This window comes from Vitis vinifera, chromosome 14 (assembly GCF_030704535.1).
Source record: "Vitis vinifera cultivar Pinot Noir 40024 chromosome 14, ASM3070453v1".
NCBI lineage: Eukaryota > Viridiplantae > Streptophyta > Magnoliopsida > Vitales > Vitaceae > Vitis > Vitis vinifera.
Window position 1 is genome coordinate 13150086 of NC_081818.1, and position 14513 is coordinate 13164598.

Genomic DNA, 14513 nt, shown 5'->3' on the forward strand with positions numbered 1-14513 from the left:
AAAAATGATAAAAGCACCATCACTTATTGAAATTTTGATATGATAAATTTAAAATAAAGATTAAAAGAAAAATAATGTAAATAATAAAATACTATTACAATGATATTTTTACTTTTACATGTGATAGAATTCACAAAATAAATAAATCTTTTGTTTCGTATTAATATAAAAAATCTTATATCATAAACTTCTAAATAATAAAATGGAAAATTTTAAATTTAAACCTTAATTTATAAAATGTATTATTATAATTAATATTTAAAATCATTATTATTTGTGGGATAATATTTTCATTTTTGTCCATTATATATTTTGTTTTTATTTAATTTGTTATATTAATTATTTATTATATATTATCATTTTAAGTTTAATATGTCAAAAAAATAATTAAAATCAATAAATATAGACAAATTGGAGAGTAAAAATAAATTAAAATTAAAGAAGTTTTATGATAAAATGCATGAGCATGTTAAAAAGAATATAAAGGAAAAAAAGAAAAATAATAATAAAAACTATAATAGATGATAGTGGATTATGGTAGCAAGAGAGGGAAAAAAAAAAAAAAAAAAAAGAAGAAAAAAGTGAAAACGTGACAAGTGGTAAGGAAGATATATTGATGTGAGAAAAATAATAAAAATAAGTGCCACATGTACTTGTTAACATGTGGAATTAAATTGGTGTGTACTTTGTCCTTTACTTTTGAGGGTAATTGTGGAATAAATTTGAAAGCACTATTGGAGTGCATGAATAGACAATATTTTTTCCCATTTTACACCAAACTTAAAAAGAAAAAAATAAAGTTCTAAAATCTCATATTTTTGTAGTTGGTGTATGGTTAAATGATTTTCCCTTCTATTTATAGGAAATATATATTTTCTTTCACAAAACCAGATTATGAAAATATTTTATATAATTTTTTTCTTTCAAACTATAAGAATATGTAAGATTTTTTGTATATAACTTTGAACTATAAGAATATGCAAAAATAAAATAAAATTCTTTATGGCTTCATGCCATAAGAAGATGTAAATTAATTATTTATATAGCTTTAGACTATGATAGTATACAAATTACTTTTTTATGTAGCTTCAGGCCACCAAATAATTATTATTTAACTTCTAATTATAAGAATATATAAAAATATATACTTTACTTCTCTACATAGGTTGACCAGGATCAACAATATTTTTATATAATCATAAAGTAAAATAATTATTATAAGCTCAGGAAACTAACAAAATAATTAGGCAATATTAAATAAATAATAAAAATGAAAGAAAAAAATTTGCTATAGCTTTTGGCTATGGATATTTTTTATTACGATGAAATGAAAATTTTGCATGGTATCAAGCTATGAAATATTTTCTATATAGTTTTTTGCCATAACATTCCACAAAATTGCTATGTGGATGGTTGATTTCATTAAAGTTAAAATGGAGTAGAGAGAAACGTTATACATACAGGCTCAGCAGTTGCAGCAACACAGCACGTATCTATATTACAAATGACGATGGACTACAAAGGCCAAGCTACAGCTACAGCTACAGCTACAGAGAATTCGATTTACAGCAGACGAAACACTAAATATCTAGTGTTTCACATAACAAATATAGCTTCTGACCATCGCTTATCATGTCTACATCCAAAATTTTACCTCCATCCTCTGATAATATACAGGATTCACTTGAAAATTGTAGCCCCTCTGTTGCAGTCTTGATCAGCTCTTCAATGGTTTGAGGGACCCATAACATGATGCCAGGCCTTTTATGTTCTTTCGGATCCCATGGGTGGAAAGGGAACACAGTACATTTCCTCGGGTGCATTTTATCTGCAATTGCAAACACTTCCTGGTATTACTTGCTGATAATGGTGGGATAAAAAAGGGGAAACCATCAGCAGGACACTAGCAAAGAAGCTTTTATCATGGCGGGGAAAGACCAGATAGCAAAATCTTGATAATCCACCCAAAAAGGTAAAAATAAATAAATAAATAAATAAAAATCTTAAGCTATTAACCAGTTAATCTTTCGACCTATCAATTAACTTAAAAAGCTTATGTTACTGACTAATAGATCAACAATGTATATTATTAGGCTACATGCACTCTCTCATGTGCTGTCCTGATCCACACATGGAAAATCAAACAATAGAGCATGGATCACAGAGCTTGCACTTGAGAACTCTAGAAACTAGGACTTCAACACCATGTAAAGCCACATATTTGATCCAAAAGTTTGGAACTATTCAGTATTAGACTACTAATGTGTATCAGGTTAGCAGGGGCTTAGCATTCAAAAAGAGAAATTTGACAATATATATAGTGCATATGGTGACCTGAATATAAGCAACATCCATGTGGGGCCACTATGACAATGGCAGGACACCATTACTCATCTTCCTCCTACTTATTTTACTCGCACTTTCTTGTCAACTATGCTTCTATAGAAACAACAATTACAGACAATTTAAGAAACCAATATATAAGAATTCTTCATAATTCATTGTAGCCGACAAAGTGAGACCACCTTCCCTACCAAAATCCTAAAACAAGACAAAGCTCTGGCAGAATTTTATTTCTTTGTCCCCAGTACTACATAGTTTGCTTGCATTAATGTCTGACCCAAGCCTAAATACTTCAACTACTTTCTTGTCCGACTTACCTGTGAAACTCAGCCAAGCCAAGTAGTTGAGTCACCAGACTAGTTCTGTTTTTAGTTAGTGATATTTCAGGTAATATTCAATTTTCATTAGCATAATTGAAGTTGGAAATCAAAATTTTCTAATACCTGTGATCTCTCTAGAGCAGTCAGGAAATTCAGAAAGCTGAGCCACTTTTGCATCTTCCAATAGCTTCATTAGATTCTTGTTTCCACACTTCCAACCTTCATCAAGTGGGGTGTTTCCCCATCTGCACAGTTCAAATGGATAAACAAAGATTTAGTTGTATGAACACACATATACGAGAAGTTATGTGCTCTCTTATCATGTTGTTCCTTATCTGAGACTCTTATCACGTGAACAATTGCTTCAGCAATCCTATTTATTCAACTTCTCTTAGCATGAGGAAAAAAATAATATTGCACATATTCACAAGGGTAAAAGCCAAAAACACAAGCTCAATATTAGGAGATAATTCAAATCAAAGCTTAATATTTTATGGTGCTACTAATAGTTTAGGTCTTATGTCTCATATCAGGGTGGAGTTTTAGGATGTCAAATTGACAACATCAAGAATCCAACACAAACCAGTAAAAGGGGTAAGCCAGTGATTTTAGTTGAAAGAGGGTCCAGCAAGGTTCATAGCAGTCAGGGATATAAGTGCCTTGTGCTGATATGGAAAAAGAAGGAAAATGAAAGGTTAGAGGTCTATGATCAAGCATTAACCCACTCTTAGTTGATTTTATTCATTTATGAATTTTCAAAGAGATCCATGTTACTCATTCTTAATGCCCGTGGTTATTACTTCAAGGTTGTATGCCCTTAATTAAGATGGCTTTCAATGACATATTGGGAAAAGGTGTGATTGTAACAGCTCAAGATTCTAGAAGTGAAACAAAGTTTAGAGTGGCATAAATTTCTTATTTTAAAAATGCATTTTAGATGCTTAAACTTTTTATTTTTCAGATAATACACAAAATACTTGGACAAGAAAAAGGATATAATATTATCATGCAAATGGTAATGTAGCAGTAATCAACAAGAATCTGTATTATATAACGAGAAATATGCATATATCAATGTAATTTTATACCCACAAAATTTTTTGACAAAAAGGAGTAGAATTCGGTACTAGTATTCAAATGTGGAAACCATTATATGGATGTGCAAAATGAAATGGACTGAGAATCTTCTGGACCATATAAATTTTACACCAATATTAGGATGAAATGACATGGATGACAAAGACTGGAGTGTGTTTATACAACAAAAGAACAAATGATATTTTACTTTCGCGCGCGCGCACACACACACACACAATGCTTATTAAATTAAAATCTGAATGCCTTGTCATAAGATGGCATGAAAAAACTGTAAGGCTCAAAGAGTGAACTCATCAACATGGGTCCATCCATATCCAACTAGAAAGCCTACAATCATATATTTGATTTGTATTGTACCTGTCCTTTGAGAATACACTAGCCCTGGCTTCTAAAAGCAACTTTGCCATAAAATATAACCCTTCTGAGGCAGCCACATGAAGTGGGGTTCTGTGATCATAGTCTTTGGAGTTTGGATCAATGCCATTGGACAGAATCCTTTTAAGAAAATCTGAATCCCCCCTTGCAATGGTCGCACACAGAAAACCACCAGCATCATCAATCTTCAGCAAGGCCCCTTTATTAACAAGCAAAGAAGCAACGCGATCATGTGCATTCTTGATGGCTTCTAATAAGGGCGTGTTTCCAAAATTATCTATGAAGAAAATAATTAGCATATCAATTACTATAATATGGTTAAAACAACTAAACAAGACAAGTGAGCAAAAAGATAATCACCTGAAATATTGACATCCACACCTTCTTGTATAAGGAAAGTTACAATATCTTCAAATCCTCTTGCTGATGCAAGATGCTGTTCAAAAAAGAAGCTCTCTTCAGGCAGATGCAACTATTTTTTTCCCCTTATCCAATGATATACTCTTGCATATCAGGGAAGTAAAAAACAAGAAACAACACCATTATATAATCATACAATAAAAGCAGCTTCTGAAACCATCAAAATACAATGTATCTGTCCTAGAACCTCAACCTACTAATCTATAGTCACAATAAAATAGTTGCAATGAAGTTCACTAGTTATTTCAGATGTCCACAAAGCACCCAAAAAAGATAAATTCAGAAAATTGTGAATCAAGAATGAGAGATCATTAACAAGTGTACTCACTTCAGCAATTTTCTTTCAATCTGCTTTAATTAAAACGAGAGTAAATCAATATGTTTATCCTCTAATGTCACCTCTAGATTTGCACTTTCGTTTCATAAAAATACTGGTACCATCCAAGGATCCAATCCAACACCATTACCAAAACCTCCACCACCATAAAAAAATAAAAATAATAAAAAAAATAAAAAAATAAAAGTCAATTAAACTACCAGTGACTTTAAAAGATTAAACTATTAGGGGTAACATTGCTTATCAAGCCGGCGTTGTCCCTTGTGCGAAGCTAATAAATGGGGAAACAAGGATATTTGAACCCAAGACCTTTAGGAAACATAACATTAATACCATGTTAAGCTATGAGTCACCCTTTAAAATAGGTTTTCCAGTGTAAATATATATGTGCCTATATATGTGTCTAACTAGATGCCTATCTAATAAATATTGACATGGTTTCTTTAAGGTGAAGTGAAGAGCCTCCTTTCCCAGTGATATCCAACATAACAATTTTACACCATACACATACACAAACACAAATCAATCAGCCTAAGAGCAGCTTAACACGCTAAACTAATCAAGATAAAATAACAAATTGTACACCATACACAAACACAAATTAACCAGCCTAAGAGCAGCTTAGCATGCTAAACTAATCAAGATAAAAAATAAATTGTTCTGTTTTTGAATGCAGAATTAGGGAGAATACTTTTGAATTCTCATTCATGATAATGAATTCAAAAATTTACAAGCCTGACTTTTCACAATATAGTCTACAGAAAAAAATACATATGTGAATAGGAAAATCAACCTACAAAATAAGAACTAACTACATTCAAAAATAGGCATCAGATTACTAGGAGATAATTTTGAATTTCCCTCCTAATCTGATACACCAAATCCAACTACATCTTTCCATACTCCCCTTCAAATCAGCTCAAAAATATCTTGTATCCCCAACGTGCTTGTAAGATTATCAAACTGTCCTATTTGTAGTTCCTTAGTAAGAACATCCGCCAATTATTCTTCAGTTGGGATGTAGGGCATGAGGATCAATCCTCCCTACATTTTTGTTAATAAAATGATGATCAACCTCCATGTGCTTGGTCTTAGCATGTTTGATTGGTATATGAGATACATTAATAGCTACTTTATTATCACAATAAACCTTCATAGGCATTGAACTGGGAATCTTCAGGTCTTTAAGTAGTTTTTTTTAGCTACAACAATTCCCAAATCCCATGACCAACAGCTGTAAATTCCAATTCTGTACTACTCCTAGCACCCACCATTTTCTTCTTACTTCTCCTAGTTACCAATTTGCCTCCAATGAAAGTGAAGTACTAAAGTGGATCTCCTATCGATTATGATACCAGTCAATTTGGCGTCTGTAAATTCCAGGGTTTTGCATTAAGGTATTTAAGAATCTGTTGGACTGCCACAAAGTATTCTTCTCCTTGTGAGTGCAAAAATTAGCCCACTACATACTGCAGAGGTTATATGTGGCTGAGTATGTGAGAGGTAAATAAGCTTTCTGCTAGTCTCTAGTACCATTCTCGGTTCACCACCTTTTATGCACTTACTGCCTGTAGTTTCAAATTCAGTTCCATTAGGGTCTCTATTGGCTTGCAGCCAAGTAATCCAGTCTTTGAGAGCATGTCTAAAACATACTTCCTGTGAATAACAAATATCCCTTTCTTGGATCTTGTAAACTCCATGTCAAGAAAGTATTTCAATACCCCAAGGTCTTTGGTTTCAAACTCTTTTGCAAGAAAGGCCTTCAGTTTCTCCAATTCATTCACATGATCTCTGGTAAGGATAATATCATCCACATACACAATGAGAATGGCTATTCTTCCATCATTTAAGTGTTTACAGAACATTGTGTGACCGGTCTGACTTTGGAGATACCCATGACCCTTAATTTTATTTTTTATTTTTTTTATAACCGAGGAACCTTCCATGGCCAAGCCCTTAGGACTCTTCATAGGGACCCAAACCTGGGGTGCTAACAGCCCTCAACAACCAACATCGGGTAAATTCAAGATATCATCAGTGATAGGATTTAAACCCAGGACCATGTGCCACTTACTGGAACCACACTTCCTAGTGTTTGCCCTGGCCAACTGGGCTACCTGGACAAGTACCCATGACCTTTAATGTTTTAGGTGACTTTTTAAACCATAGATTGATCATCTTAGTCTACATACTTTCTTAGCTCAATAAAATCTTTCAAATCTGGGTGGCAAGTCCATAAATACTTCTTCTTCCAGTTCGCCATTCAAGGATGTATTCTTTACATCTAACCATGGCCAATTCAAATTTGCAATAAGTGATAGGAGAACCCATATGGTATTCATCTTTGCCACCAAGGCAAAGGTTTGTTTGTAATCTATCCCATACGTTCATGTCAAGTCTTTAACAACAAGCCTTGTCTTGTACCTCTCTATATTCTCATCTACCTTGTACTTAACCATAAACACCCATTTACACCCTACTATCTTCTCCTTCTGGCAATTCATCAATCCCCAATGTTTCTTTCTTTCAAGTGCTCCCATCTCTTCTAAAATTAATGCCTTCCACTTAGCATGGTTCAAGGCTTCCTTTATAGTCCTAGGAACAGCAACACTAGATAGGTCAGTGGTGAAAGCTCTAAAAATGGGGGAAAGCCTATGGTATGATACAAACTTTGCAATAAGATGCATCATACCACAAGAACGAGTACCCTTCCTAAGTACAATAGAAATATCAAGATCAAGAGAAGCCTTTTCGCTATTAAACCCAAGAATCAAAAGAGGATTAGGAACTAAATTACTTGTTTCATTCATGTTCCCTTTATCTTGAGAGGCTTCCTAGCAAAGCGTAGCAAGTTGATTACCTATTTCATTCATGTTCCCTTTATCCTAAGAGGCTTCCTGGCAAAGTGTAGCAGGTTGATGCTTTGTATTATGATGATTCTTCCTTTGATACTAGACACGAAGTTTAGTTTAAGGTTGATTCAGTAGTGGTTCTTCCCTATCAATGTTTCTCACAGTCTATAATGCTTAACTTAATAGAGGTAGGTGAAACAGTAGGGGGAATGGATATGGAACTTAGTGAGATAGTAGACAAAGGCAAAGAAGCTAACACTTCCCAATGAATGGCCTTCACTCTCATTATTCTCCCTTTGAAGAGCATTTTTTGGTAAAGTATGGTTGACTTTCAAAGAATGTAATATCCATACTACAAGAAATTTTTTTGAGATTGGATTATAACACTTATACCCTTTTTACCCAGAGAATATCCTAGGAACACACAATACTTTAAGTGACAAAGAAGTGAAATTTCGGCTATGAGGAAAGAACTTTCTCACACTATTCAGTTGAGTTTCAAACTTCATGATTTGAGTTGGCATTCTATTAGTCAAACATGAAGTCATAACAACAGCTTCACTCCAAAGATATTCAGGAAACTCCATAGTAAACATTATTGTCCTAGACCTCTAGTAAGTATCACTTTTTCTTTAAGAAATATTGTTTTGTTAACGGGTGTAAAACATGTGGATTGATGAAAAATGCATTTAACTTTGAAGAAATATCTAACTATTGAGTTAAATAATTCTTTCCCATTGTCAGTCTTAAGGACTTGAATTTAGGTTTGAAATTAAGTTTTGATCATGACATGGAACTCTTTAAAAACTTTCAAAACTTCAGATTTTTCTTTCAATAAGTATACCTATGGCGATTAATGAAAGTAATGAGCCATCTAGTTCAAGTTACATTGGTTACACATGAAGGAGTCAATACATTGCTATTTATCAAATAAAATGACTTAGACTCTGGACAAGACTGGAGGAAAATAAGCACAATGATGTTTTGACAATTGGCAACTTTCACAATGAAATAACAAAAGAATTCAAGTTCTTAAACAAAGAAAGGAACAATTGCTTTAAATAGAGAAAACTAGGATGACCTAACCTACGATGCCATAACATTATTTGACTTTAGACAGGAAGAGAAATAGCACTACTACTTGCAACTTGAGCTAGTCTACTCTCCAAGAAATCACCATCAAAGTCATAAAGTCCATTGACCTCCCTAGCACTATTAATCATCCTCCCCAAATGTAGGTCATGAAATTCATAGTAAGAATAAAAGAATATAGCAATGCAATTAGACTCCTTAGTGATTTTGCTAAAAAAATAGAAGGTTAGATGAGAGATTAGGCACATGAAGAACCAATTTAAAGTTAGATTCTCTAAGATGACTATCGAACCTTTTCCTGAAATAGGTGGCAAACTTTCACCAGCAATGCTAATTTTTTAAATTGCCTGAACAAAAAGTATATAACAAGAATAATTGTGATAGACTGGTCTTGAGGTTGGATGCACCCAATCAATGATGCTGGGTGTTGAATTCAACGAGACAGTGATAACACTTAAAGATTTACCTTTTTGTCTGAGGGGAAAAGGATGGGATTGGGTTTGGAGATGGCTTAGCTTGATTCAACAATTTATAGAAATGCTCCAACTGTTCTTTGCTAAAAGAAATTGCCTTGAGTCGCAAAATCTGTGTTTTTGTCACGCCTGCATTCCTCACCCAGTTTTGTCTCCAAATTTGCCTTCTTTCAAATTTGGTGGTTTTCCGTGCAATTTCCAAAAAGTCTCTCCTATGCGCCAAAGGCTTGTTTCAGAAATCACACCAGACTTTCCCTTTCTCCTCAAGCTTCCACTGGGTTTTTTGATTAGTTACATCTGCTGCTATTTCTGTTGCTTCAGCATTGAGAGCTGAATTTTCAGTTGAGGCATTACCATGGCTCTTTCCCATCATCACTATCCTTTGGCTTTCTTCTCTTCTTACCCTTGAGAAGACTTCTCTAGTAGAGGGCAGTGGCTCTTTACCTAAGATTCAACCTCTCACCTCATCTGAATCTGTATTGAGTTCAGCTAAAAACTCAAATACATGGTCCTTCTCTATTGCCTTCTTAAATCTGGGACTATTAGTAGCACAAGCCCATTCAAACTCATAGAAAAGATCAAGTTCTTGTCACAACCTTTTGAGAATGTTATAACACTTTGTAACATTCTGATTTCCTTGCCTATTCTCATGGATCTTTGTCTTGATTTCATAGACAAGAAAAAAATTACATAATTCTAAGTATGTCTCACTTACTATATCCCATAATTCCTTTGCAATGGAGAGAAACATATGTGTTTGTTCCCAGTTCCATGGCACAAGCCAAGAAATAATCATCAAGTTCTCTACATCCCAGGTATAGTACATTGGATCATCCCCTTTTGGAGCCTTCATTGTGCCAGTCAAATAGCCAATTTTCCCCCTTCCCTTTGATGAACAATTTTACCAACTGAGGCCACCTTAAGACATTCTGTCCATTCAATCTGTGAGTTGTAATCTGCAAAGAAAGATTGTCCACTGAACCTGATGGTGGAACCTGAGAATTCTAGGTATTTGTTTGCTTTGAAGAGTCACCTGACACCTCATCTTCAGAAACTCTGGACATTATGGATACAGCCAACTAATTCGTCAAAAAAAAAAAAAAAAAACGATGGAGACTAGAAGAATAATCTTCTACAATTCTGGTAGAAACATTAGAACAAACAAATGCTGATAATTTCAATGGAGAATCAGTAAGAAAGTAATTTACTGTCCTAGTAAGGGTGGCTCTGATACCATGAATGCAGAAATGGAGAGAAATATTTTCTGAATTCTCATTCATGATGATAATTTAAAAAATTTACAACCCTATTTATACATAGTATAATCTACAGAAAAGATACACATGTACATAGGAAAATCAACCTACAAAATAGGGACTAACTATATTTAAAAATAGGAATCAAATTAGTAGCAGTTAATTTCAAAATTTCCTCCTAATTTGTTTAATATCATGACCCTCCTCTGTTTTAGATGCATGCAGATTGAGATGAATTTTGACACCTTGTACAGTGCCAAATGACTTTTTACCTAATTAACACTGGCAATACTTGCTTCAGGAAGTGTAATAGAACAAAATATTCCTGCACAACATTTCACCGGCATTGCTCAAGTTTGAAACAAAAAAAATTCAACACTGGCAAAATCCATTTTAGAATCCAGAAAATGTTACGAGCAAAAAAATAAAAGCCAGGTGCAACAATAATTGAACTACCATGCTAAAAAAATACTTCATAAGCTAATTCCATACCAAAGGTGATCTTCCATCATAATCTGTCTTGTTGGGATCAGCTCCAGCTCGAATCAAACTCTTTAGCTGATATAGATCCCCATGATAAGAAGCACTGTTTACCCTTAAAGCAAGTTCAGCTTCTTGCCTACCAATATGAAATGTGATATCTGACTCCAGTTGCTTGACACGAAGATTTGATTCCTTTCCCTGTCAATTCATATAAATTTAGTGGTGTATTGCTCATACATCAACATAGGAAGTTTATGTACGTGCACGTGTGTGATGTATTGTATAAATTGATTGTATTTATATATATATGTGTGTGTGTGTGTGTGTGTGTGTGTGTGTTCAAGCACATAGTGATTGTCTACAAACAAGTTTTATATTCCATTCAACAAGAATGCAGTGAATATCATACTCAGAAACAATAGATATGATAACAAGAAATAAGTACCTCTAGAAGGTTGTTCAAGATTCTCCGCCCATCATAAAAATATATTTCAAGAATATCTGTAAAAGATTGTTTATCAAGGCGCAGAAGCCTACACAATTCAAGAACTCGAACTGTATATGGTTGAGGAATGTTGCAAAGAATTGAAATTTCTCCAAAGGAGCTGTTAGGTTGCAGAGGCAAAACTGTTTCTTCTGATCCATCTGCCCCAATGCCTATCTCTTCCTGTACAGGAATAGTTTAGTTAATCTCACAGAGATATCTATGTTTTGGAAATATGTAATTTCAAATTCAAAGATAGCTACCAAAGAAACAATATCATTTAGCATAAAGAGACGTAGAAGGGTTTAGAGCAATGGGGGTTGATCTAAATGAGCAGATTAAAGGGAAGAATGACATTATATTATGATGAGTCTAGAAAAAAGAATTTTATTTAAAAGCCAAGCCCATCAAAATGATACAACATTGACAATTCAAAGAAAATTTTCTGAAATAAATAAATATTATGGTGATTTAAGTACAGAAGAGTTCATCAACAATCAAACAGATAAATCATCAATACATGATTGATAGAATATGCAAGAAGATGGATGCTATCTAAAAGAAACTACAAAGAGACATAACCAGGAAAGAAAACATGATGGTCTGTAAAGCTTGTAGCTAGCAGTAACAATAGGACATGCAATCATACCAGCATTCCATGACAGACAAAATAAAGTTGATCTACCACATTTCCCTGCTCCATTATCACTTCACCTGGAAGAAAAAACTCCTCATGAACTCTGATTACCTACAAGATCAGAAGAATAATTAAAAATGACTTCATCAACTCACTTGAAGCCCAATTAATAACAGCAATTCTATTTTAACATTCTTTGTGGAGTTGCATACAGAAATAGATATAATTTCCCAAAACCAATTCAAGAAATGAGAATTATATAGAAGATCATGTTCTTTAAGGCAGCTAATTCAAACACTGCATATCCATGTTGGATCCCAACACTCATGTCAATGTCATTGTAATAGCAATTTCAATGCTCCAGTACATACTGTGAGATCTGTGTCAGGTAGCATGCATAACATCTTTATCTACAAGTAATTAAAACATGCATACACACAGACACCAGGCATCAAATCCTTAAGATATTTTTAAGACACTAAAAGGTGAATGCTAAATTTTCATTAATTTGGAATTTTTTGGAAGCTAGAGCCCAGTCCACAAATTGGTCATATTGATTAGGTTGATTTCAAGAAATCAGCGAAACAAGGGTGAGCCACACTTTTTTTTAAACAAATGTAGTATGTCAATGTGAATAAACTCACCTAATTTTCATCAAATGAAATTAGAAAAACCACTTGTATCAATTTATTCTATTCTATGTAAAACATAGTCATTTTCAAAACGTAGAATTCTTCAAAATTTTGCATGTTTTAGGAGAAAAATATATGTGAACAAAATGTTGACTGAAGTTGATTTCATTTTTTATTTTTCTAGATTAAAACATAGATGGTGCACCCATTTAAGCAAGGGTGTGGTACATCTGTGTAAATCACCAATTCTCTCTTGTTTGGTCTTAGAAACAATTAAGAAACTATTTTTTCAAATTTAAAAGATTCTGCAAGATACTAGTTATTTAGAAGATACAAAGTTCTTTCCAATTATGAGTGTTTTATGTTAAATAAGCATGTTTGAAAAGCAATGGCCTAGATAAGTTATCTCGATTTAGTAAAATGATGAAAATAGAAGGCCCGCCTTAGAGAAGCCATATGGTACACATATCTATATATAATTCTTATAAGATCTCAGTTCAATTTAAATTTTGAATTTAATACACTAGTAGAATATATCAATTATATGTTTACCACATGCTCAAAATTTATTTTTTTCTTCTTTCAAATTTTAGAGAATCATTTATATTATTTGTTCATATGTATGTATCAATATTTCGCAGACTAACATTCTAATCTATATAAGTTTGAATCGTGTACCCCAAGATTTCAATTAGGAGGCATAGACATTCTTCTAATCCATAATCTTATTATCTTTCTAATAATGCAAATTTACAATATACAAAATTAAGATGCTCTAAAATGTTGGGACCTGGGGGATGCTTCACTGCCGTAAGAGATAGCTGATTGAAGTGTGGGATATGGAACTGTTGTGGGGATAAAGAACTGCATGGGCAGAATATTTTCACCTGTACCATCCCATTTGCTCCACCACAACAACAACAATATAACCAAATAAATAATAAACCAAAGAAATATCAACAAGGTGACACTATATGTGATGTGGAAAAACGCTCCTAAAGGAGGTAAAAAAAAATGGAGAAACCTTCTTCCATTTCAACCAAAAATGGGAATTTGGAAGTCGTGTTGCAATTGATTCTTGAAAATTAAGAAGTCCTACAAGTTGGTGGATGCATTTTAAGGGTTCAACACCGGAGTTGTAAAAGTTTGCTATTCGAGTCCTTAGCCTTACTTGTAGTGCTTCGGGATGTGAGAGAAATTGGAGCACCTTTGAATCGGTAAAACTTCTATTTTTAAAATTTTTATACATATGTTTCTATTCTAATGTGAGAGAACTTTAATTTCATCTTAACAAATAAATTTGTTTCTTTTATTATTTGTAGATCCATTCAAAAAAGAGAAACAGGCTTGAACATAAGAGGTTAAATGCTCTAGTGTATGTGAAGTACAACACTAGATTAAGGGAGTGAAGTCTACAAAGGAAACAAAATGTTGATCCAATTTTGGTAGATGAGATTGATTCAGATGATGAATGGATTGTGGAGAAAAAAACTCTCCTCCTCCTGCTTGATCTTTGTTGGCTTGAAGATAATGAGTTATTCAATGTTGATGCCATTAGAGCTGTGTCATCCAAAGACTAAGAGCCTCAAGAGTCATCGGACAACATGATTTCTTCGCATTCCAAGAAAAGGAAACATGATGAATTTGCAAGTAAGTACTAAACATTTTTAAGTTATAAATGTGACTAAATGTATTAATGAACTTATAATAT

At 33.4% G+C, this 14513-nt stretch overlaps 1 protein-coding gene across 2 annotated transcripts in view; it reads right to left on the reverse strand.

Annotated features, from left to right (window-relative positions):
• Positions 1-1434: 1434 nt before the first annotated feature.
• Positions 1435-14513, reverse strand: part of SOR (shaker-like potassium channel) — a 29949-nt gene continuing 16870 nt past the window's right edge. Inside the window, 11 exon segments of one of the 2 annotated variants that reach the window (NM_001281158.1) lie at positions 1561-1828; positions 2787-2908; positions 4119-4149; positions 4151-4182; positions 4185-4413; positions 4497-4572; positions 11059-11247; positions 11495-11547; positions 11550-11554; positions 11556-11716; positions 12183-12281. In NM_001281158.1, coding sequence (NP_001268087.1) covers positions 1581-1828; positions 2787-2908; positions 4119-4149; positions 4151-4182; positions 4185-4413; positions 4497-4572; positions 11059-11247; positions 11495-11547; positions 11550-11554; positions 11556-11716; positions 12183-12281 — 1245 coding nt within the window. In that variant the 3' untranslated portion in view covers positions 1561-1580. 2 annotated transcript variants of the gene reach the window in all.